The sequence below is a fragment of the Bombus impatiens genome, unplaced genomic scaffold, assembly GCF_000188095.3.
Source record: "Bombus impatiens unplaced genomic scaffold, BIMP_2.2 scf_0582, whole genome shotgun sequence".
Classification (NCBI taxonomy): domain Eukaryota; kingdom Metazoa; phylum Arthropoda; class Insecta; order Hymenoptera; family Apidae; genus Bombus; species Bombus impatiens.
Genome location: NT_177001.1, coordinates 735,562 through 759,376, shown reverse-complemented (window position 1 = coordinate 759,376; position 23,815 = coordinate 735,562). Strand labels below are relative to the sequence as shown.

The following is a 23,815-nucleotide window of genomic DNA, read 5'->3' as shown; positions in this document are numbered from 1 at the left end:
CAGCGGTATTTGTCGAACACCCGATATACAGACGAGGGTCGTTACGATCGAACGAGAACGTAACGTGTGTTCGATGTAAGAGCGACGCCCGGTTGCTAAATCGGGCGTTTTTCTTATCGATATTTCTTGTAGACCTGTAATAATAGGCCCGGCACTAATGAGCGTGATTATGAAGAGATAAAAGTACGGCCCCGGTCGATTAGCTCTGTTTAGTGGTTCTCTTCCGGACTTTCTCGATGAAAGGCGGAGGCCTGATGTTTTCTGCTTCGTTTAACCGCCTAGCATAGAATTGGCCTTTTTTTTAATTGCTTCTAATCAGCCATCTGTAATTTTTATTCACTTGCAGTTTTATTTCTCTCGCGTTGTATTTCTCTCTAAAAGTGAATATTTTCTTAACAGGGTAGAAACGTGTGATTCACCCGTTAAACACGAAGAAATCCTGCACAATAATCGTATTTCACTCGTAAATTTCAATTTTGTAATTCTAGTCTTTGGATTTGCGAACAAATGTATATACATGTGACGTTTCATTAAGGAACGATAAAGACTGATCCTTATCGAGCGAAACACCTTTTATCCTCTACGAGAACAAAAGCGCCGTTAAACGATGATCCAGTCGAGATTTCGTTCACACCCACTCATGCTCGATCCATTGAAGCAGAAAAGAGAGGGCGATGTGTAAGGCGGATACGAGAGGGGGCTTTGATACCCACGACGTGCCGGCCGCCTTGTATCGTCGGACTATTAAAGATACTCATCTCATTATACAAGACCCACCGACACCACCCACGCGATATGTGCGTTCATTCTTCTTTGCGCCATTCACCTTTCCTCTTCCTCCTTCTTTACCCGCATAATTTCAACTGCGAAACAGGCATGAAGATTCGTGTACTATTTCTGACAATATCCACGTGACGACTAGTAATCTTTATGGTTGTCGGGGAAATAACTTTTTAAAATTAATCTTTAATTGGTAGATAGGAAATTACATAGGTACTTACGGCTAGAAGAAGCACCACGGGAAATTTATATCGTAGACTTTCAAAGTTCAGTTTTATTTTCAAGACAATACGTTTATCAACTTAACGCTCTTGTATCCAACGTTTTTCTATTAATAAATGCGCGTTTTTAGTAAGATGTATCAATTTCACGATCTTAGAAGTATAATTACGACGAATCCATAAAAATTCGCCCATGGTACCATTAGTTCAACGTTAAAGAACCGTGCCAGTTTAAGGTTAAGGAATAACCATTTAGTAACATTTTCGTTTTCTGTAATATCTTCTGACAGTAGGTCAGCCAATGGAAAATCTAGTTCCAAAAATTCCATTAGCTTAAAACGGACAATTAAATCGTGCAGAATTCGAGTATCGATAAAGATGTTTTCTACGTATCTGTATAAAATCAACCATTGAAATTATCTATCAGGAAAACGATTAACTGTCATCTGATTGATACTGGAACGTTCAGAGCCATTATCAGTATAAGTATTGCGTCTTACTTGTTGCATGCATGAAAACACATAAAAACGAAGTTGCTTTTCTGCTTACGACATTTATTGGTAGAAAATAACTGGTTTGTTGTGTCACTTCATGCACGTCCATCACTATGGCTTTGAATTCTGTTTATAGTGTAAACAACATTAGCCAATTTTCAACCGGGAACGAGAAATTCGATCTTTTCCCGAGCGTTCAAGGCTTAGGGCTGTTTACACTGCGCCGATTCAAACACGAGGTTCGCGCCCGATGTTTGCTCTGTCGGTTTACACGATCCTGTTTGTGTACAAACATTATACGTCACATTATGTCCGAAAGATAGAGACACAGTAGCACCATTTTACAAAACAGAATTGTATTTAACAAGTATAGTGAATATATGTAATACATATATACTTTAGAATAGATGAATATATTGAAAAATATCTGATACAAAAACTACTTATATGTGCGCACTAAATAAATTACTTATCATCTTTAAAATTCCATTTGGTCCACTATTTTTCATCCGGTAAGACGAAAGATCAGATACGTAGCTAGCACGCGCGCCAAGACACGACATCTGAATTACGTGATTTAAGGCGGTACATAATAGTTTATTATATACGTAGTTACGAATTAACGGAAATAAAAAAAAAAACTAGTCATCGTACACTAAATGATTAAGATGCTAGAAGGAATACATGTTAAAAAACACTGACATATTGATTTTCATTTACATTTCATGAATGAACGATCACTAATGGTCGATTAGATATTCCGCATTTTAGAATCGAGTTATGCTGTTTATATTGGGTATACTTATGTCATTCATCGGCAGGATATTAGCCACGGGGACGATAAATAATTTTCATGGGATCCGAAAGTTAGATTGACGAAGTCACAGGCGAGGTTAATAACATTGGGTTAATAACTTGACCCGCGCATACAGTTGTTTGTAGGTTAAGGATGTGGATATAAATTTGGGGTCAATCATAAAGCGATTCAAAGCCCTCGCTCTGTGCGGTTCAACTAATGATCTCTATCATAGTAACGGGTTCTGTCGCGCATGCATTTGTCGTCCGGGCAGAACGGTCACGACTGTCCTAATGGAGTTTAATTTAGCCAATCTTCGTAAACTCTGTCCTTGACTGGCAACCGTTCTTACCGTGTTTGCCTATAACATCCCGTCTGCATTTCGTTCTTTTTAGTTAACCTTAAAACATTCCAAACATTGCCAACTCAAAGAAAATAGCGTTTTTTGGAATCGAAGTATAAATGTTAACGATATTTGCCGATTGAAGTATCAACAGTAAGGAGCGAGCAAAAATTTCACGAGGAACTGCTATAAATACTGGCGTAGAAAAGAAAAAGGAACGAAGATCAGGCTGGGACGAAAGGGTAGACGAAGAGAAAAAATAAAGTGTGATCGAGAAAGAGAGAGAGAGAGAGAGCATTGGTACAGAACTGCTCGGACCCAGCAGCTTATAGACGGACGCGCGAACTCTATTTTTAGTCTTCGGTGGAATGACAGTCCCTCTTCAGTGTATATGAGGAGCTATTGATAGGTCACGGGCTTCGTTGTGAGCGACCAGGCAGACACGTCGCGTGAATCACACGAGACATCGTTTCTTTACCTAAAGTCATACACGGGACTAGTGTACACTGTCTACTTATTAGTTTTATTTTCCAGTGTTACTACGTCTATTTATGCTCGACACATACGTTTGTTAGATTTGCCTGTCAAAATAGAACTTGATAATGTAATTAGCCACTCAGATGTAGATAGTACGTCGTAACGTATGTACGTTCAGTTAAATAGGGGAGAATATTGCGTTTAATCGAACTGAATTATGTTACAACTTGATACATTTCTAGCTTTTCATGAAAATAGGTTTAATAGCATATTAAGAGGTTAGAGGTGGTTCGTTCATTTTCTTAGGAAGCGGCATAAATCAAAAGATTTGTTGGAAGTGAGAACGCTCGAAGAACGACCCACGCAGGAGACTTCACGCACAAATCGATACCGACTTCCTGTCCGATCAGGCGAGAACGTTTGTCTTGCTTCTATTATTACCTATAGAATAATGTCGAAATAATGAATGACTATCACGGTGCGAGAAAATCGTAGGTGGGTGGACCACGCCAGCTCGTGCGAATAGCGGGACGTTTTTTAATCGAGACGATCATTAGGATTGATCTGTCTGTGTCTCGCAAAAACGTTCCCATGACATCGTATATGGATACTCACATTATACACACTTATTGGCCGTTTGGTTACGATATTAGCGCAGTCGCATGGTATTTTTGGTCACGTCGTCACACAGCTATATTTGTACAATGTCCAACGTCGAAGGATATATTCAAAACTTCCTTAAGGAGACAAAAAAATGGAATATTTCAACATTTGTGTGAGTAAAAGTGAAAAGAACGAGATACAGAGTCCGTAGAAATCGCGAAGATTTATATTTAGTTTCTATGAAAGCTATATAGATTTACGCCACGTTATCTAGAACATAATTGAATACTTGTCGATGGAAAAATGGTTGCTTCGTTTTTTACTATCGGCCTTATCATTATCGTTCTTCATGTTTCCAGATCGCTGAAAAACTTTTTGTTACATTGTATCTCGCAATGTCGTAGAAACTTATCAGAAGTACTAGAGGTATGCGTCGGCAGGCACCTAAATGTATCTCTGGACGATAAAAAATACACCGACATACTCGCTTAGCGGGTCCCAGTTAAATAACTGTCACGCGATCTCACGAGGGCCACTGAATCTCGGAATTTACTCCTGGCGCCCCGTTTCTCCCGTAATGCGAAGTTCAACGTCTGCGTTGTCTGATCGCCGGTCGGCGCCGTTCCGCTCCCTTGACTTTTTTTCATTTTGTCACTCGAATCAACATCGAACGTATCGTTTCGCGTTTCAGGAATGCCATGCAGCTCTATAAAACCCCAAACTTAATTTCTGCTCTCGGCACCAGTGTAACCGGAACCCTCGCCGGATGCACGATCTCTTATCCATTCCTTTGGTTGGTGTCCCGTTGAAGAAGAATCTTTCGAGATTAGTTTTTCACACCCAGAGATAACTAGACGCCGCAAATTTGCTCTAAAGTCGGATATTTATCGACCGGTCAACGCGTGTCTGCTGGATCGCTGGAAACTCGTTCGAACTTTACGATTTTTGTATCCAATGGTTCTAGTTTTACCTGTTTTTCTTTTTTTTTATTATCATAGTTTTTATATCGCTAATTTATAATTCATATTATATATTATTATTTATATCATTATTTTATTATCTGGTTACATTATATGGAACTTAAACAAACAAGTAACAGTCGGGTAGAGAAATAATTGAGCAGGTAGTGGAAACAAATATCAATAAAGTTCCGTTCAATATGGCTGACTCGTACAGCAATGTGGATACTAATTTCGTTTACTTATTAAGTAATCTACGCGTGTGCTACAAGAATATATAACAAATAGAACTTAAGCAGATAATACTAGTTCCAGTTTGATTAAACGTCATTGATACCTAGATCCATTATCTGATCATTTAGTTTTGTCTCCGTCTACGCCTATGTATTGAAATCTCGCATAACCTTTTACGATATTTGATCACAAATTATAATTACGATCATGTTCCTTCGTTATCATCAGGAAATTTCAATGGATACTATTATATATATACTATTAAATATATTATATATATTCCTGTACAAAAATGAACAAGTAAGGAATGTTTCTTCTAGACGAATGTGCGTTGTTCATGAATTGAATCGTGCATGTACCATCGAGCTATGAATGCATCGTAAAGAACAACACAGTGGAGCTCGAGTAAGACATCTGAAAAGAGAAATACCTTAGGTAGAAACGGCAGATCTATGGTAGAAAGTGGAGTGAACTACAATACCGCGGAATATGAATTTATAAGACGTATATTGTAGAACACATCGGTAACAACGCCGCCATTTACACGGTTCAAGCCCCGGTAGGTGGACGATTCTTTTTCGCGCTAAACCCGTAGAAAATGGTGAACGACAGAGACGTTAAACGATAATTTATATTGCCATAGAGTATTGTAAATCGTATCGCGAATAATGGCACCATTGACCGTGATAAACGAGTCTTTTGTGATCAATAACACCTACCAATTACTTGACGATAGATTTATGCACGCCGTGCATGTAAACGTTGCAACTGTCGTCGTCAGCGATGCGTAAAGGAGTAATAAACATGTAAGCACGTTTACAGGTTCGAAAACATTACAATCACACTTTCAAACGTCACCGCGAACGTGTCCAGTAGTATGAACAGGCTGATGGAGAAACTCGCTGGAATTCGAATAATTTGGAAAAGGAAAATAACGTGTTAGCATTCGCCATTATTCGAATAATAATTAACCTAGACGCTGTTTCTTTAAGTTCTTACATTTCTGTTTCGTAACGGACATCGTTCAAACTTTTCCCTATTGTTCAACTGAAAATCATCTGTTACAGCATGATAATATTTTAAACGTTGTAATGTGTGAAAATACATAATAATGTTCTGGTTTCAGGTGCAGAAGAAACGGCGAATCGTAGCGCGGGTTCACTGCCGTAACATCAAGAACGAATGCCCGGAACTTACGTGCAAAGAGCCAGTTCTCCTTCCAGGCAGGTGTTGCAAATCTTGTCCTGGAGACTTTAGTAAGTAACAGCATATTTTTCTTTGCATACACTTGATATTGGATCCATTGTATTTGAGAAAAAGCAGCAGATGTAGGCACTTGTGCTGACCTCCATGTAGACGTGTTATGGAACACTCCTTGCACTTGTGGCACATATAGTAGTATCCTTATTTAATACAACGGTATCTCCAAGATAAGAATATTGCTATTATATGACCCGAAGACTTTGTTGTATCGTCAACATTCATACGTTACTGTTCTTAATTCTAGGTTATGTTTGAAACAAAAGAATCTGCCAACAGAGGCGCTAGTATCACAATATCATTGATCAGAATACTGATCTCTGTGAGAAATAATCTGAAATGTATAGGCTGCTGAAACTTTTGCGATTTGCCAGTTACCATAATTGTACTGACGATCAAAAAAGGTTAAAAACGAAAGATGCTCAATAACTATCAGCAAACTTGTAACGATTAGCGCTTACAGAAGATATAGATCCAATATATTGAGTGACGGGAAATATTAATGAGAGTCAAGTGGCTTGCATAAATCATTTATCAATGATCACTGCCTCTTTTGTCTGTGTCGTTGTCTTTCTCGCCTTCTAGAGGATTCTCTTTTTCTTCTTAACACTTCCTCGGTCGCTTCTTCGAACGTCTCTCTATCGGTCCGATCGATCCGATAATCGTATTTGCAATGCCATGTAATCATGATTGACCGTTATCGCCTGGTGGCTTCAGTTTTATTATCGCCTCAATGCTCGAGTACTCTTATTAGGGATTAGCAGATTAACGCGCATATGCAGCTTTTTTTCGAGTACTGCAAAATAAGAGACTTCAACTTGCTACTTTTCTTTGCCAAGAAAGATGCCCTAGCTTTGCCTTGCCTTTTTTCCTTTCATAAATGTTATAATTGTAATTACAATATTAACTTGGTTTTTACTTGGTTTCATTCTCGAGTACAATTCAACGTATACGATCTCTTACATGCAACAATATAAAGTGTTGCAAAAGATTTACATGCTTATCTCTTTTATCTAATTTTATTCTTAATTCATAATATCCTTTATCCCATTCTATTCTTAATTCAGATCTATAAGCCTATTTTAAAGGATAACGAGGTGACAAAGGAACAATTTAGACTAATACTTATCAAGGAATTGTTTGTCTGGTTATACTATAAGTTCTATGAGTCATACACAGATGACATAAATGCATGTCACCCTCATTGTCCCTTGGTAATGCTCTTCTTGCATCATAGGTGACCGACTTGCAGATATCGAAATCAGGACCGGAAATTTCGAGTACTATTCGATAAAAAAACACAAGTTACATGATTAGAATATAGCTATATCTATAGGACACAATTCAAGAGTTTTATCTTTTGTTTCTCGCCCAATAAACGTTGCGGTATGAAGTATTTCTAAAATGTGCAACTTTCACTTGAATAACACGGGCCAAATTCTTTGTACGGTTACTTGGCTCCTTTCTTTCTTCAATGGATTCCTATATCGCCGTTAATTACCATAGAATGCGGATGGAATAAATGAACTGATCGAAATACCTGTGCCCATTCCTCTTGCTTTTAGGTGGAAATACATTGGCTGGTTGGAAATAAAGGTTAAGGATTTAGCTCTCTTATAAACGGAATTCTGACCTAATAGTGAGCTTTTTACAAATATAGCGGCTCTATTAACATATTGGCTGGATGATAAATCGAATTATTGGTAAATGGAAGATATTGGTTTGGCAACTAAGTGATTGCGGATTTGTCAATACCGCTTAATGACAAAATCCGCAATCACCTAGTTGCCAACTCAATATATGAGAACTTTGATATTAAGTTTATATGCTGTTTTCTATGAACTAAAGATATAATAGAGATCTACATATACAAAACGTTTGAAACGAGAATGATAATAAAAAGACAGAAGAAGATGAAACGAGTTAAATGAGATTCAAATGACTTTTTAGTTTTATAAAATTCCGAGTCGTTTCGTAAACAATAAAATGATCTTTAAACAACGCACGCAGATTTGTAAAAAGCAATAGCATTATTTGATTATTTATGCTGATTAATTATTAATATTTATTTATCTGTTACCATCATTATAACGATAATTATCACAAGTGTCGTGTCCAACCGATGTATGAGATAATCTATGCGAGCAGAAGTCGTTGTTGCATGTAAAGTAACTTTGAGGCTTTTATAAAAAGAAATAGTTCGTAGTCCATAAATACCGAGAATTCCGTGTGTTATCTACAGATGAAAATGTATTAGTGCTACGTGTTGTAAATCCTTTTTTACCTACGGCGACAAGCTGGTAGTATAATTTTTATATTTACTTACTATTGCAGAATAGAAAAAACCTTGTGTAGTGAACCTTCATAGTCCATTTCATTCGATAACCTAATTGAATTCTATAAAACATTGATATCAATATTCAACAAAATGTAGCTCTGCACGATTGCCTAAAAAATTCTGCAAAACATAATACCAGATGATAACCTTTTCGCAATAAAATATCTTTTTGAAGAATCGCGATTTATTACCTTGATAGCAGGGACGATGTTTCAAGATATCCTCGCGGTATTCTACTCGATACCGCGATGACCATATTACCATTTTACCATATTACCATTGGCGAGAAGCGTCGATTGAGACCGCCATTTTTAAACGAGCGAGGAAAAGCGCGGGCTTTTATGATAACGCGCCGGCCGACAGGCGCAGGCGATCTTGGGAGGGAAAAACGAACAAACCACCAGCGGAAAGATAACGCTCGGCCACACGCATACGTTCACCATAACCACTTTTACAATGCGGCCAGCGCAATTTATTGGTTACTTAGAATCAATTAGCGAGCTCACATTTATTAACCATGGACAAGCCTGCTGTCATTGTCCGCGTGCTTTCTATTTCCATTCCTGGCTAGCCGAAGATTTCTTTATCGCGGCCGTACAAGATCCTTCATATCGCCATTTTCTTTTTATCATTTATTTTCCCCATAATCAAATTCCTTCGTATTTTCGTCATGTTAATCTCCTATCGTGATCTTATGAATGAGTATGTCATCTTATGTTGTACGTAGCGTGAGCTTGCGCAGTGACGCTAGTTTCGCAGGTGCCTCTAGAAGAAAAGTAGAACCACGTAAAACTTACAATTAGGTGGAATTAACAGTGTATCGATGAGATCGTTACTGTTTGTTTACCATACATAACGAGCCTAGTGTTCGCATACTGCTTTTTGTCATTCAAAACACTATGTTATTCAGAGAACGATTCGCTACGTGACCGATCTTTCCGCATTTCTTGTTTCCTTGAACTTATCTTGACTAGACATCTACGATACTTACGGTCGAATATTTCAATAATTGAGGATACAAACGTCAGAGTGGCGCCGTCTCGTTCGCAACGTGAATATGTCGATATTCTTAATAATAAGTCCAGTAATGAATACGCGCGCTATGTTTTTATATTCTTGCACTAGTAAGTTCAACTGTTCCACTGCTTAATCACCATTAACAAACTTACGATGCTATTGTTATATTTTATACCTAATGTTACATTTTTACAACAAATAAAGGGCCAGATAGGCGGCAAGTAGCCTCTCCTCTTGAGATAATATCACATCAGAGCCAGGAGGAGGGGCTTTTCCTTCCACATCAAGAGAAATTAAAGAGGGAAGTTTTTAACCGGTAGCCCAGTTATCCAGCACCTTTATTATTCCAACATAACCGAAGATACGATTCTCCTTGTTACGATTCCACCGTCGCGCAAAAAAAAGAAAAAAACGTCTCAAATGCCAACTACGAAAAAATTATGTCAAATAATGTCAATTGGAAGAAGATGGCGGGTCGGATTTCTGTTGAGCGTAAATAGTGCCACCCCGTGGCCGTTCCGTGGGACACAGCCGCGTGTGGCAGATAAGCGAAATAACAACCCGTGAGAGAGATCGAATTAAGCGTAACCGACGCGGCGGGAAGGACGGTCGGTAAAGAAAAAAGCAGCGCGGAAAAAAGGTCGATGATAAAGAAACGGCAGGAGAGACAGTGTAGGCAAAAAAGAAGAGAATGGAGAACGACGAGAGGAAGAGGAGTAGAAGAGATGTGGTGGTCGGTAGGCAGAAAGAGAAAGAAGAGATAGGTCGGGCGCCACGGTTTAGCGCCATGGCGCCGGCTATATTACCGCATGGCGTCACTTCGATTAAGCCGTGCAATCTAAATGTAAATATTAGCATACGTAATGATCGGGCATAACGCGCGCGGGAATGAGAATAGACGAGGAGACGTGGCTTGGTGGGAAGGTTGGAAGGTCGCGGGGGAAGCAGTGTGGGAGGAGCAGGGGGGTAGGGGCATCATTGCAAACCATTCCTCTTTCAATGAGGCTGACCAATCGTCTCGTCGCTACTGCTGCCTCTTCGTGTTCACCTCTTATCGTCTTTCCTTGTATTGCTCTTTATCCTCCCGACATGCTTTATCGTCGTTAATTTCGTGTCTGCCTCCACTCCCTCGAGCCCCTTTTTCTTATTATCTTTGTCAACCACTCCCTCGTTGCTTGCTATCACGCATACTTTAAATTGCCTCCATAGGGGGAGAGGGAGGACTGGTGTGTTTTTCAAAAATGTCGGTGGTTGAACCGTTTTTTAAATTTGTTTATTAGTCGATATTTTTAAGAGCAGGAAATAGACATATACGTATTCGAAAGCGATTAAAACACGGACGTAATTGTACCAGATTCCAGGCAGGTCAACCTCAGCGGATAAAAATCCCTAAAACATTTTTACGTCTACCTGTAATTTACGAGTAAAATCATATCTATATTCGTTAAGGTTGTAACTACTGTAGCTGCGAACGATTTATTATACAATGTACCTTTATTCACAAACGAATAGTAATTCCTCTTTTTTTTCCTAATTAACGTACGGCGGAACATGGGCAGTGAAAATGGGCACGGCATCGTGTTGCACTGACCAATAATAAACATATGCCGTGAGAGCATACCCGTATAGAGAAATTTGTCTATGTTAGGCGCGACACATATTTGTCTCGAATAACTTATCGCGTTCAACAATTTAGTCGCAAGTTGCATTAAGTTTCTCATTCACAGGTTCCTTAGATATCTATGTATCATTTCCACCCATCTGACATGGCTGGTACCCGGAAAAACCAGATTCGAAAAGGTCATCTCGATATGGTGCTGCAAAGCCCCAAGAACCAGCCCGTTATAGCAATATTTCCGCTCACCTTAAAAAAAGTCATAGTATCCATTTCTAGGAACAGAAAGATAGTTGCTTCTGAAAACATATGAAACAATAATTAATAAGTCATAACAGGTTATATAGCGATAACAAAATTTCATAGTTGCCTAGTGTCCATCCATTTCGATTGGTACTCTTATATCAGATAAATAACAATTCAAAAGTTTGCAATGAAAATAGCACTGAAGTACAGATTATACAATCTTCTACAGCAAGCAAGTAAAAAATTCCTGCGTATCTGATAGAATCAATTCTTCCCCGTTTCAAGATGTATCGCTTATCGTTATTTACGAGTATAAAGTTTCAACGCGCAGAAATTTGTTTTCCCCCTACATTCTTCAGCCGTTGTCATCGTGGTCGTGTTCGCGTCGTCGTCTGGCAGGCTTGTTGCCCCCTGCTGATGGAAGGTGAAGTCGCTTACGATTACCAATACGCGGCCGTCTCCCTTTTATGTCCCGCGAGAAGAAACTGTGACCCGTGAGCCCGTCGATTGGACTGTCACATCGATTCTCATCGGCTCGGACAACGGACGACAACGTGTCCAGGATGTTGGCAGAAGACGCGAAAGGAGTTCCATTCATTGGATAATGACGAAACTTGTTGAATCTCCCGCGTTCTCTCGGGAAGAGCAACGAAGGGTCGAGACATCGAAAGATGCATGAGCATCGCGTAATTAGCGTTGGGTTAATATACGGCCCTGTCCAGAGTATTATGGTAGATCGTTTAAAAGTGTATTCATTACAGCAACTTTGTTGAAGTTTTTTTTTTTTAAATCCTCTGTCGACGTGATTACCATCATACAGTTATCCCTTTTAAGATAGAATTCTTTTTTAGCCTGTAAGAAAAATTATTTCTCTGCTGATTATTAGTAATACTAATACACTAAGTAATACAGTAATACTAATACACTAAGTAATAGTAATACACTAAGAAAAGGTTGGTAATTGATTGAACAGCATCACGAACGATCATCTTAAGAATTTTTCGTGATTGGTATGCTACTAGTAAGATTGAAATTGGAAACTAGTCTTGTTACTTAATATATTTTTCTGTAGTTTTATTGTCACCTGCCTCATTACAGAGCTTCAGGTAAACATTTCGAAGGTTGTAAATTAATGAAAGAAAGACGTTGTTATAAGATTTTGTGTTTCAGAGAATGTGAATGGTGGTCAGTTAGGCGGGCCCAGTGATTTTGGCGCCGTTTTCATGCGCAACTTAATCCTGAATAACGACCGACCTTCGGTCAAACGTACCGCGTAGTGTCGATTCTCGCGTGAAAGCTATTAAATTGGCCGTAACGCTCCTTCTAGTCACGTTCAGCTGCCGTAAAATCCAAAATCTACGTCCCTCGATTTTAGGAAATGGTAGCCTATTATTTTTTGCAATGGGACTTGTGAAAGTAACATTTACTGCATTCTAAAATAAAAGAAAGTTTATCTTTATCAAAGTATAGAAATGAAATACGCACGTGCTAATAACATTTACAAAAATCTGCCGTACTTAAAAATAAGTAGAAAGTATCTGAAATTGATGCCAGTAGCGCCATTTATTAAATAAATTTATAGCGCTGTCTAACGTGCGCCATTCCTGGCGTCATCTTTCATGATGATTTACAAACAATGTTGGATGCATCAGCGTATCAAGCTTGACGTAATTGTTAGAAACGTGTAGCCTTTTTGGCATCTTGTTGGACTCTTAATGCGAGGGAGATGAGAAGAAACGAGGCGCCATGAGCCACATGGCTTTCCGACGGTACAGTGTACGGAATCTTCAACGACTTCAGAGCTCGATAACATCTTTCCCATTTACTTTTTAATTCAACAGCAATCTAAAAATAATAATTCATTCTAATTTTTCACTGATATGTTTTTCTATAAAACATGCGATTGGAATTTGAATTTAAATTCAAATCTCAAAATACGAACAAAGATTAAGTACCGTCTTTATATGTGTTGCGTGATAACCGATTTTCATAAAGAACTTTGTACTTGAAAATGCTGCAAAAGAAAAAGAAGATGGCCGCTTCGTACAATTGCGAAGAGAGTAAGATAGAAACAAATTAGTAAGGAAACGTGCTGGTATAAAATCCCGTGGAACGAATATCCATAAATCGAGAGGTTAAGAGGTATAGGAAACGACGGGTAGAAAGGTGAAACGGCACGGCGTGTCGCGATACTCCATGGCTATTGGTGGCTGTCACTGGCACGCACTGTACACTGTACGTATACCAATTAATGTATCCGCGCGGCTGGATCGGCGCGGTATGCGCCATAAAAGCAACATTCAAAGTAGCGGTGGTTGGCGCCAGCCTCCTCTTTTCTTACCCCACGGGCATTCTTTATGGTTCATACACACATCTTGGCTGAATGAGGATTCACTCTTTTCTTTTTCTTTTCCCTTTCTTTCTCTCCTTTCCTCTCCCCTTTAGGTTCTCCTTCTTTCTATTTGTAGTTAATTTCTTCTTTTCTACTTTTCTTTCATCTTCTTTACCCACCTTCTCCATCGATTATTTTTGTTCTACGTTGCGACTTCAATGTGTCTGCCGCCTTGTAATCGATACGCCACCATACGAGATTTCTTGACTTTACAATCGAAGATGTGATACGCTGCTTTAACGTGCATACCACGCGTCTATTATCCTTACGAGGAAGAATACGAAAATGGGAGAAGTGCGTACATCTTCTCTCGAAGCGACGTACAGTGGTTCGCGTATTTGAACACTTGTAGAAATCCTTTATGATTGTATTATGTGTGTTATACGATACAAACCTGACACGCGTATTCACACAGAATATATACATCAAATTTTTCCGTGGTAAGTGTTTAAATACTTTCGTATGTGCGATTTTAGAGATTCGATATGGGCATTACGCCGACCGGTATAAAGCCTCGACATATATCATTGCTCCATACAAAATGAGCTTTAACGAGAAGTTTCTCGCCAGAAGGAAGGAGTTTGGGCGACGGTGGCGCGCGCGTGATCGTTTTACGAGGCAATAAAGTAAGTTTTTTTGCGGGCCACGATCTTACCGGTATTCATCGCTAGTTTAGCGACTTTTGACGTTATGGGAAATTGAAAATCCGTTATGGCGCTGATACTTCAAATTTTTTTGGAAGGTTAGCTCTCCATTAGCAAACATATTTTCGCACTTTCCATGAGAAAGTTGGATCTTTATATCCACGCCTAAATTTTTTACGGGAACTTTTCTTACAAACAATAAAAATTTGCTCCTAAGATCACGGGTAAAATTTCGACAGGAAAATAAACAAACCAAGTTGCCTACGAGAAGTTAGAAGAGGAAATATTGTTAGATAGACGTTCAACAGTAAAAAATAATCATAGCGAAAAAACGTTTGTTATATAAACTGTTGAGTGAAATTTGATCGTTTATCATGTTACAGGTAGCGACATAGTGCAGGATTTGCCAGCGCAATTGACCTCCGAGGAAGAGGAACGAAGTCTAAAACGTAATTGTCCCTATCAATTTGCAATTCGGTGCATCCGAAGATTTATCCAAACCTAACCCAATGTATTCCCATGTTTTTCCAGATTTTGGGACACTTTTAACTGGTAAAACATCTCAGGTACTACGTCGCGATGAACCCAGCCCGACATCAATGTACAACAGTGCTTATAACTATCTGGCCACAGGTCGTTTCACATTTCACCGCAAAAATCTGTACTATTCCTTTTATTTGTCAACATCCACTCCTCGTCCAAGAAACATACAATTTATCGATGGATCGGGAAGTATTCTAGAGGAACAGACGATCGACCCTATTGGTGGAGTGTACCAAAATGCTACAGGTAAACTTTGTGGAGTATGGAGGAGGGTCCCTCGAGATTACAGGAAACTGCTGCGTGAGGAACGCCTGCACGTGTCCTTTATATGGGAACCGTCGGCTACCTTGACTGGACAGTTGTCCCGTTATCGCGCCTTGTCCACGGAACAGTATTCTTCCTTGTTGGAGCCCACAATGGGAGTGGATCGCTCGCTGATGTCAGGTGCAGGAGCTACCGCCATAGTTTCAGCGTCCTCGGCATCAGCGCCATCTATCCACGTATCTTTGGTATTCAATGGCGTCTTTCTACCTAACGATGTCTCCGAAGTACCACTAATCGTCCAATTGGAACACATGGAGAAGGATTATGTAGTTTTACGGGAGGAAATAATAGTGAAGAAGCCGTCGAACGAATTAAACTTTGGGGAAGTTCGGAGCGCCTTATCTGGGGCGGACCTTCGTTTATTAACAAGAGGCAAGCTCTCTATTAGCATAATGTCAAGAAAAGATCCTCAGGCACTTCGATTAGCCGGGGTAGTGGGTCCACGTGCCAACTGCGAGATGTATCAAACTTTGCTGATCTCAGAAACACCTTCAGCAGCTTCTGGATTGGCCTGGGCGTTTTTAGATCGCGCTGGTTCGTTGCGTTATGGCGTTCAGTTGATAGGACTGGAAGAAGAGAGTCCTTTGGTAACATTAGTAGATGAAGGTGGTAAACGTCGCACCGAATTGGAAGATCTGACGCCTTCTCTTGTTGATGGTTTAGCTAATGGATCCTTAGAGCGTCCAGGACCACGATTCCTTGAACCCTTGTTTAATGGAGAACTTGCAGTTGTTGCTGCCTCGCACGTTGGATCTATGTTGCGTGGCCGATTACTACAGAGACCTGTAGCTGATGCTAAAGATACTGCTGCACCTGTTTTGCTCAGAAGACTGTCCCAGGAACCTTTAAATCCTGGTCCAGTTGGTCTGGTCTGGACAGCTGTCGATCTAGACTGCTCTTTACATTATGAGCTTGAAATTGCTGGCTTCCCTCAAACGTCTTCCACAAACAGCCACGAACCACGCACCCTCCGACTTTATCTAGAAACCATGCCCTTAGTAGTTCAAGGAGCACCTGTAGCTAGGAGATTATTGGAAGAGTTCACTGGATACGTGTTGGAAGGTTCTGTCACTGGACTCTCACCAGTGGAATTATACAGAATTGAATCTGGTATTGGTTTCCTTGAAGTAACTGATAAACAGGCTGAAAGGATTTTGAAGGCTCCGTTCAAAGCCAGGGCGCCGCTCAGCTGTCTTCCTCATTATGCGGATAACGATGTTGCCTCGGTGGTCGCGTATAATCTTTACCCACCCAGGTCGGATATTGAAACTGGCGCGTGCTTCCATGAGACTAGATTTTACGAAGAGGGTACTCAGTGGACCTCCAGCACAGATCCGTGCTACATGTGCCACTGTCACCGTGGACTACCACAGTGCGATCCAATGCCTTGTCCAGTTCTTACCTGCGCTGAGGGCAAGCAGTTGAGGCCTGCTTCTGGTCACTGTTGTCCTATTTGTTCAAGTAAGTTATTTTTATTTTCACTGTTTTTTTTTATTTCTCATTTATATGGGGAGATATGTATATAATAGAAAAACAAGATTTTTTATGTTGATTTATTAAGAAGAAAGCTTGTTCTTGGAACTCCATGCAGGGCTCATATGTCTTATACTGTGTAGAACTGGAAAAAGGCCTCCAAAACAAAGGCAGACCTAATTGATTATTTTTAATAAATTCAAGTGTTTAACTCATAATCGTATTTTAAGCAGTATAACACGTAACGTGGCTAGACTGTGAGCTAAAGTGGACAGTATTCTTCTCTCTCTTGTACCGTCTTCAGGGACCTCTTTCTATCTCATCATCATAATATACGTTGAATTTCTTTTATTCACTTTAATATTTAAACGCTTCTGCAAATTGATGTCGCTTAAAACTATAATCAAGTCTTCATCTTCTTCTATATTTATCGACCAGCTCTTTTAATTCTCATCGTCATAAGGAATTATGTTTATATCAGAAACACGACTAGAATCCTCGTAATCTAGAATAAACCGTAGAAAACGCCGGATTAATTATCCTTCAATTTCGTATCCCGTCGTTTCAACAAACACCATAGAGTCGTAGGGAATTAAGAGAATGACCGTGGCCAATTTTCAATCCGATTACCGTGACACGTTCGATGAAAGTAATCGCGCGGAATTAGTTACAGCTACTTACGATCCTGTTTAGATTACACGATCGCTTATCGATCGTGAAATAAGGCAAATTTATTTCGCAACTTGTCCGATTCCACTTGTCACTCCTCGTTTTTTGCAAAGAAACATTAAGAGCCGTTCAAACGTTGAAATCTTTGCCTCGAGGAAACATGATTTCATCGTGGACGATATAATTTACTTAATTCAGATATACATATATACTGTTATTTTAATATTTATTTTAATCAATGTTAATTGGATTTGTGTTTATCACTGATACGACGACGAACGCGTTATTCTACAAGCTGAGTCAAACTTATTTAATCATTAATTTTGTCATTGACCGATTAATCGGTCGAATAAATCGGAAGTTACTAACCATTTGTCGTGTGCGATAGAGACGTATCAGTCCGGTTGCTGCTGGTCGAGAAAAAGCCCTCTAGTAGAATCAAATTAAAGCAATGCGTCATTTTCTTCGATACATCGCCGGTACATTGATGTCCTACTGTATCTAATTAAATTGATTACGATGTTCTGTTCATCCGGTTTCATTATTTGTTGCGCTATTTGTATCTAAAAGCCGCTAGTACAGTTCGCTTCGGCTTAACGGGTATATAATAATTTCCTGGAAGATTCGCTCGTAAATAGGTTATGTTGTTGCGCATGTACGTTGCGACAAATAACATAAACTAAAAATACGCGGCTTGGAGTAATGGCATGGATTGTTCGTATAGGTCCAGGGATCAACATGAATGCGACGGGGAAGAATGTCAGTTCGGTGACAAGAGGTTGCACACTGGCTGGCCAGTTCCACCTACCAGGAGCGTCATGGCATCCATATTTGCCACCAATGGGGTTCGACACTTGCGCAGTTTGCACGTGTGATGTAAGTTTTTTATTATTCTTAATCTACCATTGCCTTTCTGTAGTGGTACGCGTGAATTTAATCGACTGAGATAGCGATACTCCGCCATTTAATCACTTTTTTTAGAGTAGAGAAGTGACCGGTGAGCCGATTACAGTCAAGCTATAGAAAGAAAACTTAATTCTGCACGAAATTCTTCAGACTTTGTTAAAGTAAACGAATGAAATTCAACTTTTGTAAAGATAGAATATTTCCAAGTATATTTACTACGTATTCCCATGATTAACAGTCTATAATTCATTTAGACAAGTTCCAAAGGTTTCTCTCGCGTGAGTACCACTTTTTCTGCCGAGCACAATAAGCGGTGATGTAAATATTCTTGAACCTTAGGTCGAATTTCGAAACGTGTTGGAATTTAAATGGTCCCATGATGCGGAACAGAACGGCTGAAACGCGCGAGGCACGACGGTTCCAAGGCACGGTTCGAATTCCACGCAGACGGCTGACTTTTTCCAGATTCTTTGTTTACTTCTTTACCATACGTTCACTCTCGTCGCGGTCGGCCAGAGAGTTTCGTAACGATTCCAGCATCGGCGTCGATCCTGCGACATATATTATAATGCGCTCTCTCGTAGGCAACACGGTTATAAAAGCTTCGTGCGAATGAAAAATTCAACTAGACACCGGGGCGCGCTCGCGCGAGTTCGTTGCGCCAGAAGAATGCGGTTGCTCTCTGCCGAGTCATGAAAAGGAGCTCCGTGTTGCGAGCGCCGCGATCGGCAATCAGTGACAGGCCTTTCTAAATAGATATTAGAGAATTGTTTGAAGTCATGCCTGGAGACACGTTGCACCGAGTCATGTTCATTACCGGAGATAAGACGTTACTTTTGATTCGTTGCTTGTCACTTAAATCGCGCTTGACCAACTCCGTACGTGTAATGAGTAGAAACACTGATGCCGGATAATGTGTTTGTATACGTCGACAAATCAGAAGCTGATACTCTGGCTGTTCGATTTAACCTTATCGCGTTCACATACTTATTTGGAATTCAATTAGTATTATGGAATTTAACTATGAACAATGTAATCCATGTAGAAAGAGAACTGATTGCTTCGATTATCTGAGTCTTTGACTTTTTTCTTTGTATATAATTTCATATTTTTATGAACATAATTAAAGGATTGTAACATAAGTAGACATCTGTTTCTTTCACTGAATATTATGAATACTCAGACTACAAAGGGTTGAGAACAAAGAGATTGAGGACCTCCTATCATTCATAGTCGCAATGTGAACGCGGCATTAGGTTTTGACTGTGGACGTCCATTTATTTTGCAGCCCGTTACGCTAGAGGTGAAATGTCCGCGGGTACAGTGCCCGCCATTGGATTGCGACGAGAAGATCGCCTTCAGACCCAGTAAGAAGGCATGTTGCAGACAGTGTCCGGCGATGACGCCTAGCACGATCGCAGGAGTTGGGGGCGACACGACACGTTTACCACGGGACCAGGCGGCGCCATCCACTAGGCGCACTGCTGATGAGATACTGGCTTCCGGCGGTTGCAAGTATCCCCTTGGTGGTCCGTATGAGAACGGGATGGAGTGGCATCCACGAGTCCACTCGCACGGAGAAATGAAATGCGTCAAGTGCAGGTGCAAGGTGAGAATCACTGTTTAATAGACACGCGTTTCATTTTTTATCTTTACGAATTTTCCCGCGTGGCGGCGCTGCAGTCGTTTTGATACTGGTCGTAGTTTGAGAATTTTTATTATACATACTTGGAGAATCTGGGAAGCTTGTGATACGTTAATCTGAAGTAATACTTTTTAAGGGTTTTGAAAGTATGCGATATGGATAATTTTGTTATCTTATTAGTTATCTTATTAGTTGCATTATATGATATAGTCGGGGTTGCAAAACTTTTCTCAGACCTGAAAGATCTACGTAGATCCTAGATTCTAGTTTAAAGTAAATTCATAGAGAGAGATTCGAGAGTTTCAAAAATGTACAATGGTATACGTGACATTTTAATAGGTAATTTTCTTATTAGTACTTATTAGCTACTTCTAAAGTTTTATTTGCTCAGATGTATCAAGGTGTATAGCAGGGACTGTGCAACGTGGATAGATGACAGTTATTTGTATAAATAATTGTCCTGTCCTGTTTTCAAGTAGCACCCGGTTTCATGTTCCAATGGTTTTTACAAATTAGTCTAGCGTAACTAATTATGCACGAGGTCTATTAACAATCAGCACCTCGTATCTCACAGGCGCCGCTCTTCCACCGACTACACACCGCTGACTGATTCTTGTATAATCTAATTAAACGCTGTAATAAATCGACTCCGTGGGATTCGTGAGGCCCGTGTCGTAATATGAGATAATTTATTCAAAACACTTGCAAAATTCTTGTAACTTGGAAGAAATATCTAATAAGAAACCTATTACAAACCATATTATTTATTCAATTATATCATAACCTCTATATAAATAACAATCTTTTCAAAGTAGGATATTTAAAAGTTCTAAACTCTAAGAAATGATTCATATATTCTATTTGTCAACTTAAAATACTTCATATACTTCAGCTTTGTAATTTCAAAGTCTAGAATTGAAGTCAGGCGCTCGAAACGACTCGAGACTATTACTGTTGGCGCGGAGCGCCGCTAGAGTCATTGGAGATTCCTCGTGGTCGATCTACCGTCGTTTTTTCTTTGTTCACGTGCGATAAGTGCGGCAAAGATGAGATTGCGTCGGTGCATGAAAGCGCGGTCCATCGTTCCCGGATCGTGACGGTTTTGTGGCCGCCAATTGGCCACCATTTGACGCGCGGAATGCGAATCCTTTCAATCGACGGTGGCGCTCGTGCGAATTTCGGCAGATTATGATTACACGCCTCGCTGGTAGAGAGGTTAGGGCAGTTTGTAACCGCGACCACTAGAGCCTCGGTGCAATTTGCGGCTGTTGTGAGATTAGGCTGATACGTGATTGTATGAATTGCATTTATAGGGCATTCAGTGCAATCTCGCGAAAATACGGATCGAAGGCGTTTCGATTAGATTGATATTATAGAGATGTACGCTGCATTTGGCGAACGCTTGGTGCAATTGTGGGTAACTAAAATAAATTGAGTTATTAAATGAATCGATATCATTTTTTAAATACGCGATGTAAGATGTGCCGAGAATTAATTTTGAGAATTTGCAAATTAGTGCTGTGGATAGTAAATGCAACTTTACGTTACATGAATTACAGGGAAACTAGGATGATCAATATAGTCATTCTATTTATAAACTTAGAAATTAGTTGTAATCGTCAGAGTATCAATGCACTTTGCTGTCACAGGGAAATTGATGGTTTGCACGTGTGCAATTTGCGAAGCTACAAGAAAGTAAGATACAGATGCAAAGATCCAATTATGAGAATAGCTGAATGATATATCTTAACGCATATTATAAACTTACTACTATGTTGTTAGGACAATTGCGGGACTAGACAAAAAATTTTGCAGCGTTCTTCATTATCGGTAGTACAGAAAGATAGAACATAGTTGCAAAGTCCAATTACTAATAATGGATTTCTTTTGGTATTGTAATGATGTAAAGTGGATCTTATTGGACGTGTAGTGTTGAGAACTAGTAGCGCGAGATCGTCACGGTACTTTAGCCAGCAAGTGCGACAATTTCCGGTTTACACGATCGCTGGTTACCCTCTCATCAGCTGCATTCCACTCGTGCTTGAAGTTGCTGGCCGACACGATTGAGGAGACACATCTTTACTACCTTTCTACCATCATTGGCAAAATGCATCGAGTAGATACGATTCCGTAAAAGATTTATTTATTTTCAATTAAAAGGTTAGGTTTTTCAAGAAATTCTGGTTAGCATTTGAAGCTTTTAGTTAAAATTTAGAATTTCGTACTAATTTTTCTTTTCACCATCCTTTTCTACATGCGTGCTCAATAACATTCTTTTTATAAATAATGTTTCAAATGAAACTAAACGAGTCTATAATGTTTACAACATTATCGCGGTTAAACAATACCGAATATTGAATAATTTATATAGACTAGTGAGATATCTTTTTAAACAATAGGAAAAACCGGTTTCCGTGAAACATAGACTAACTTTCTTTCGAATGGAAGTGTACAGGAAATTTCAGGGGCGCCTTGATTTTTTTCGCGGACTCGCGTATCCTTCTTTGGTCTCGGTGCAACGACACTTGTCCAGACGTGTTCTACAAGTTGGAACAAAGGTCGTTCAAGGTTATAGAAGGTTTTAACATTAACGATATATCTATCTTACTAAAAGTACTCAATGGTAATGGTCGTTTGCACTTTCCTTATGATCGAATCTACCAATAACGCCGGAAATTTTATACACAGAAAAACTGACAGTCAATTTTGTGGCTCATTCGCAGGCCTTTTTTTATATTTTGCTAGTCTTATAATGATCAGATTTTTATTTTATTGTACGAATTAAGGATCGTCTACCTCTATCTATCTTCAGATAGTTATGAATCGACTTAACATTCTCAGTGATTATTATTGCTCGTATAACAACAAACCTGAATAACCTGAAATAAACGAATAAATAACAGACTAGTTCCATAAAAGCTTTAGATCAAATAATAAAAGATATCAAAAGTTGGAAATCTTTTAAATGACAAATGGTGGAAATCAGTTGTATTTTATGATTTAAACATGATAAAATATTTTATTTTAAAATTTTAATTGTCACGCTATTCGTATTAGATCTCCAATACATGTGAGTAAATAATTAATTATTGGCCGTGTTTCTTCCGAGCATTTTCGTTCGCATTTCATCATTTATGCGAAGATCTCATCGATGAAACGGCTTGCGACTTGCTTTACTTCTACTCGCACGGCTTCGCAATATATACTCGTTAGAAGTTTTTCAATGGTAGCCCCGTTGTGATATCCAGACACGGCCACGACCAGAAACCTTTAAGGAGAAAACCTTTAACCGGACTCGTTCGCCTGGACCGACCCAAAAGAGTCCATCCATTACGATGAAAATGGAACGCAGCCACGGATTGTGCGCGCGGACCAACACTACATGGGGAAGAAGTATTGCTATTTTTCGATTGTTGTAATTGCGAGATCATCCGCAAGATGTTATTCCAATGTGTCTCTATTATACATTCGTTTTAGCGTCCACTACGTCATCTCAATTATATATAGGTTAGGTTTGTGTCCTTTGAAAGAAAAATTACATTTACTATTATTGTACCTAGGTTAAGTTTGTGTCTTCTAATAGAAACATGCCTTACTTTTAAGGTTAGGTTAGGGTTAGGTAAGGTAAGGTTAAGGTTGTAGGTTAGGGTTACATTTCCTGGAAAAAGTGCGTTATTATCATTGCGTCTTCCATGTTGTACATAATTTAGCATATCGTAAAAACATAACCAACGACGCGATAAAAAAGCTCGATATTTATATAAAAATTACGAAACGCGATGCCCAGATCTAAATTGAAAAATGGCGTCGGTTCTAAAGCGAATTTCGCCGTATGT

At 39.4% G+C, this 23,815-nt stretch overlaps 1 protein-coding gene and 2 long non-coding RNA genes across 12 annotated transcripts in view; 1 reads left to right on the top strand and 2 right to left on the bottom strand.

Annotated features, from left to right (window-relative positions):
• Positions 1-23,815, top strand: part of LOC100742560 (dorsal-ventral patterning protein Sog) — a 101,394-nt gene that overhangs the window by 75,669 nt on the left and 1,910 nt on the right. For 7 of the 9 annotated variants that reach the window (XR_004462206.1, XM_012388799.3, XM_024369575.2 and 4 more), the window contains 5 exons: positions 6,034-6,163; positions 14,803-14,868; positions 14,951-16,747; positions 18,153-18,304; positions 19,623-19,943. Coding sequence is in view for 8 of the 9 variants with exons in the window: in XM_012388799.3 (XP_012244222.1) it covers positions 6,034-6,163; positions 14,803-14,868; positions 14,951-16,747; positions 18,153-18,304; positions 19,623-19,943 (2,466 nt within the window). In the remaining variant the exon portion in view is untranslated. Of the gene's footprint in view, positions 1-6,033; positions 6,164-13,496; positions 13,619-14,802; positions 14,869-14,950; positions 16,748-18,152; positions 18,305-19,622; positions 19,944-20,553; positions 20,699-23,815 lie in introns of those variants that run through there. The other 2 variants (XM_033322274.1, XM_024369578.2) reach the window with 2 other exon arrangements.
• LOC105681128 lies at positions 4,744-8,205 on the bottom strand. Its single transcript, XR_004462209.1, has 4 exons — positions 6,629-8,205; positions 5,907-6,501; positions 5,627-5,809; positions 4,744-5,321 (listed from the first exon to the last, which is right to left on the bottom strand). It is a non-coding gene; the product is annotated as an uncharacterized LOC105681128 (long non-coding RNA).
• On the bottom strand, positions 10,819-13,411 carry LOC112213320. Of its 2 annotated transcripts, none has more exons than XR_004462210.1 (5): positions 13,339-13,411; positions 12,901-13,228; positions 12,654-12,816; positions 11,015-12,235; positions 10,819-10,932 (listed from the first exon to the last, which is right to left on the bottom strand). It is a non-coding gene; the product is annotated as an uncharacterized LOC112213320 (long non-coding RNA). The 2 variants fall into 2 exon arrangements; XR_004462211.1 differs by having other exon boundaries at positions 10,821-10,911.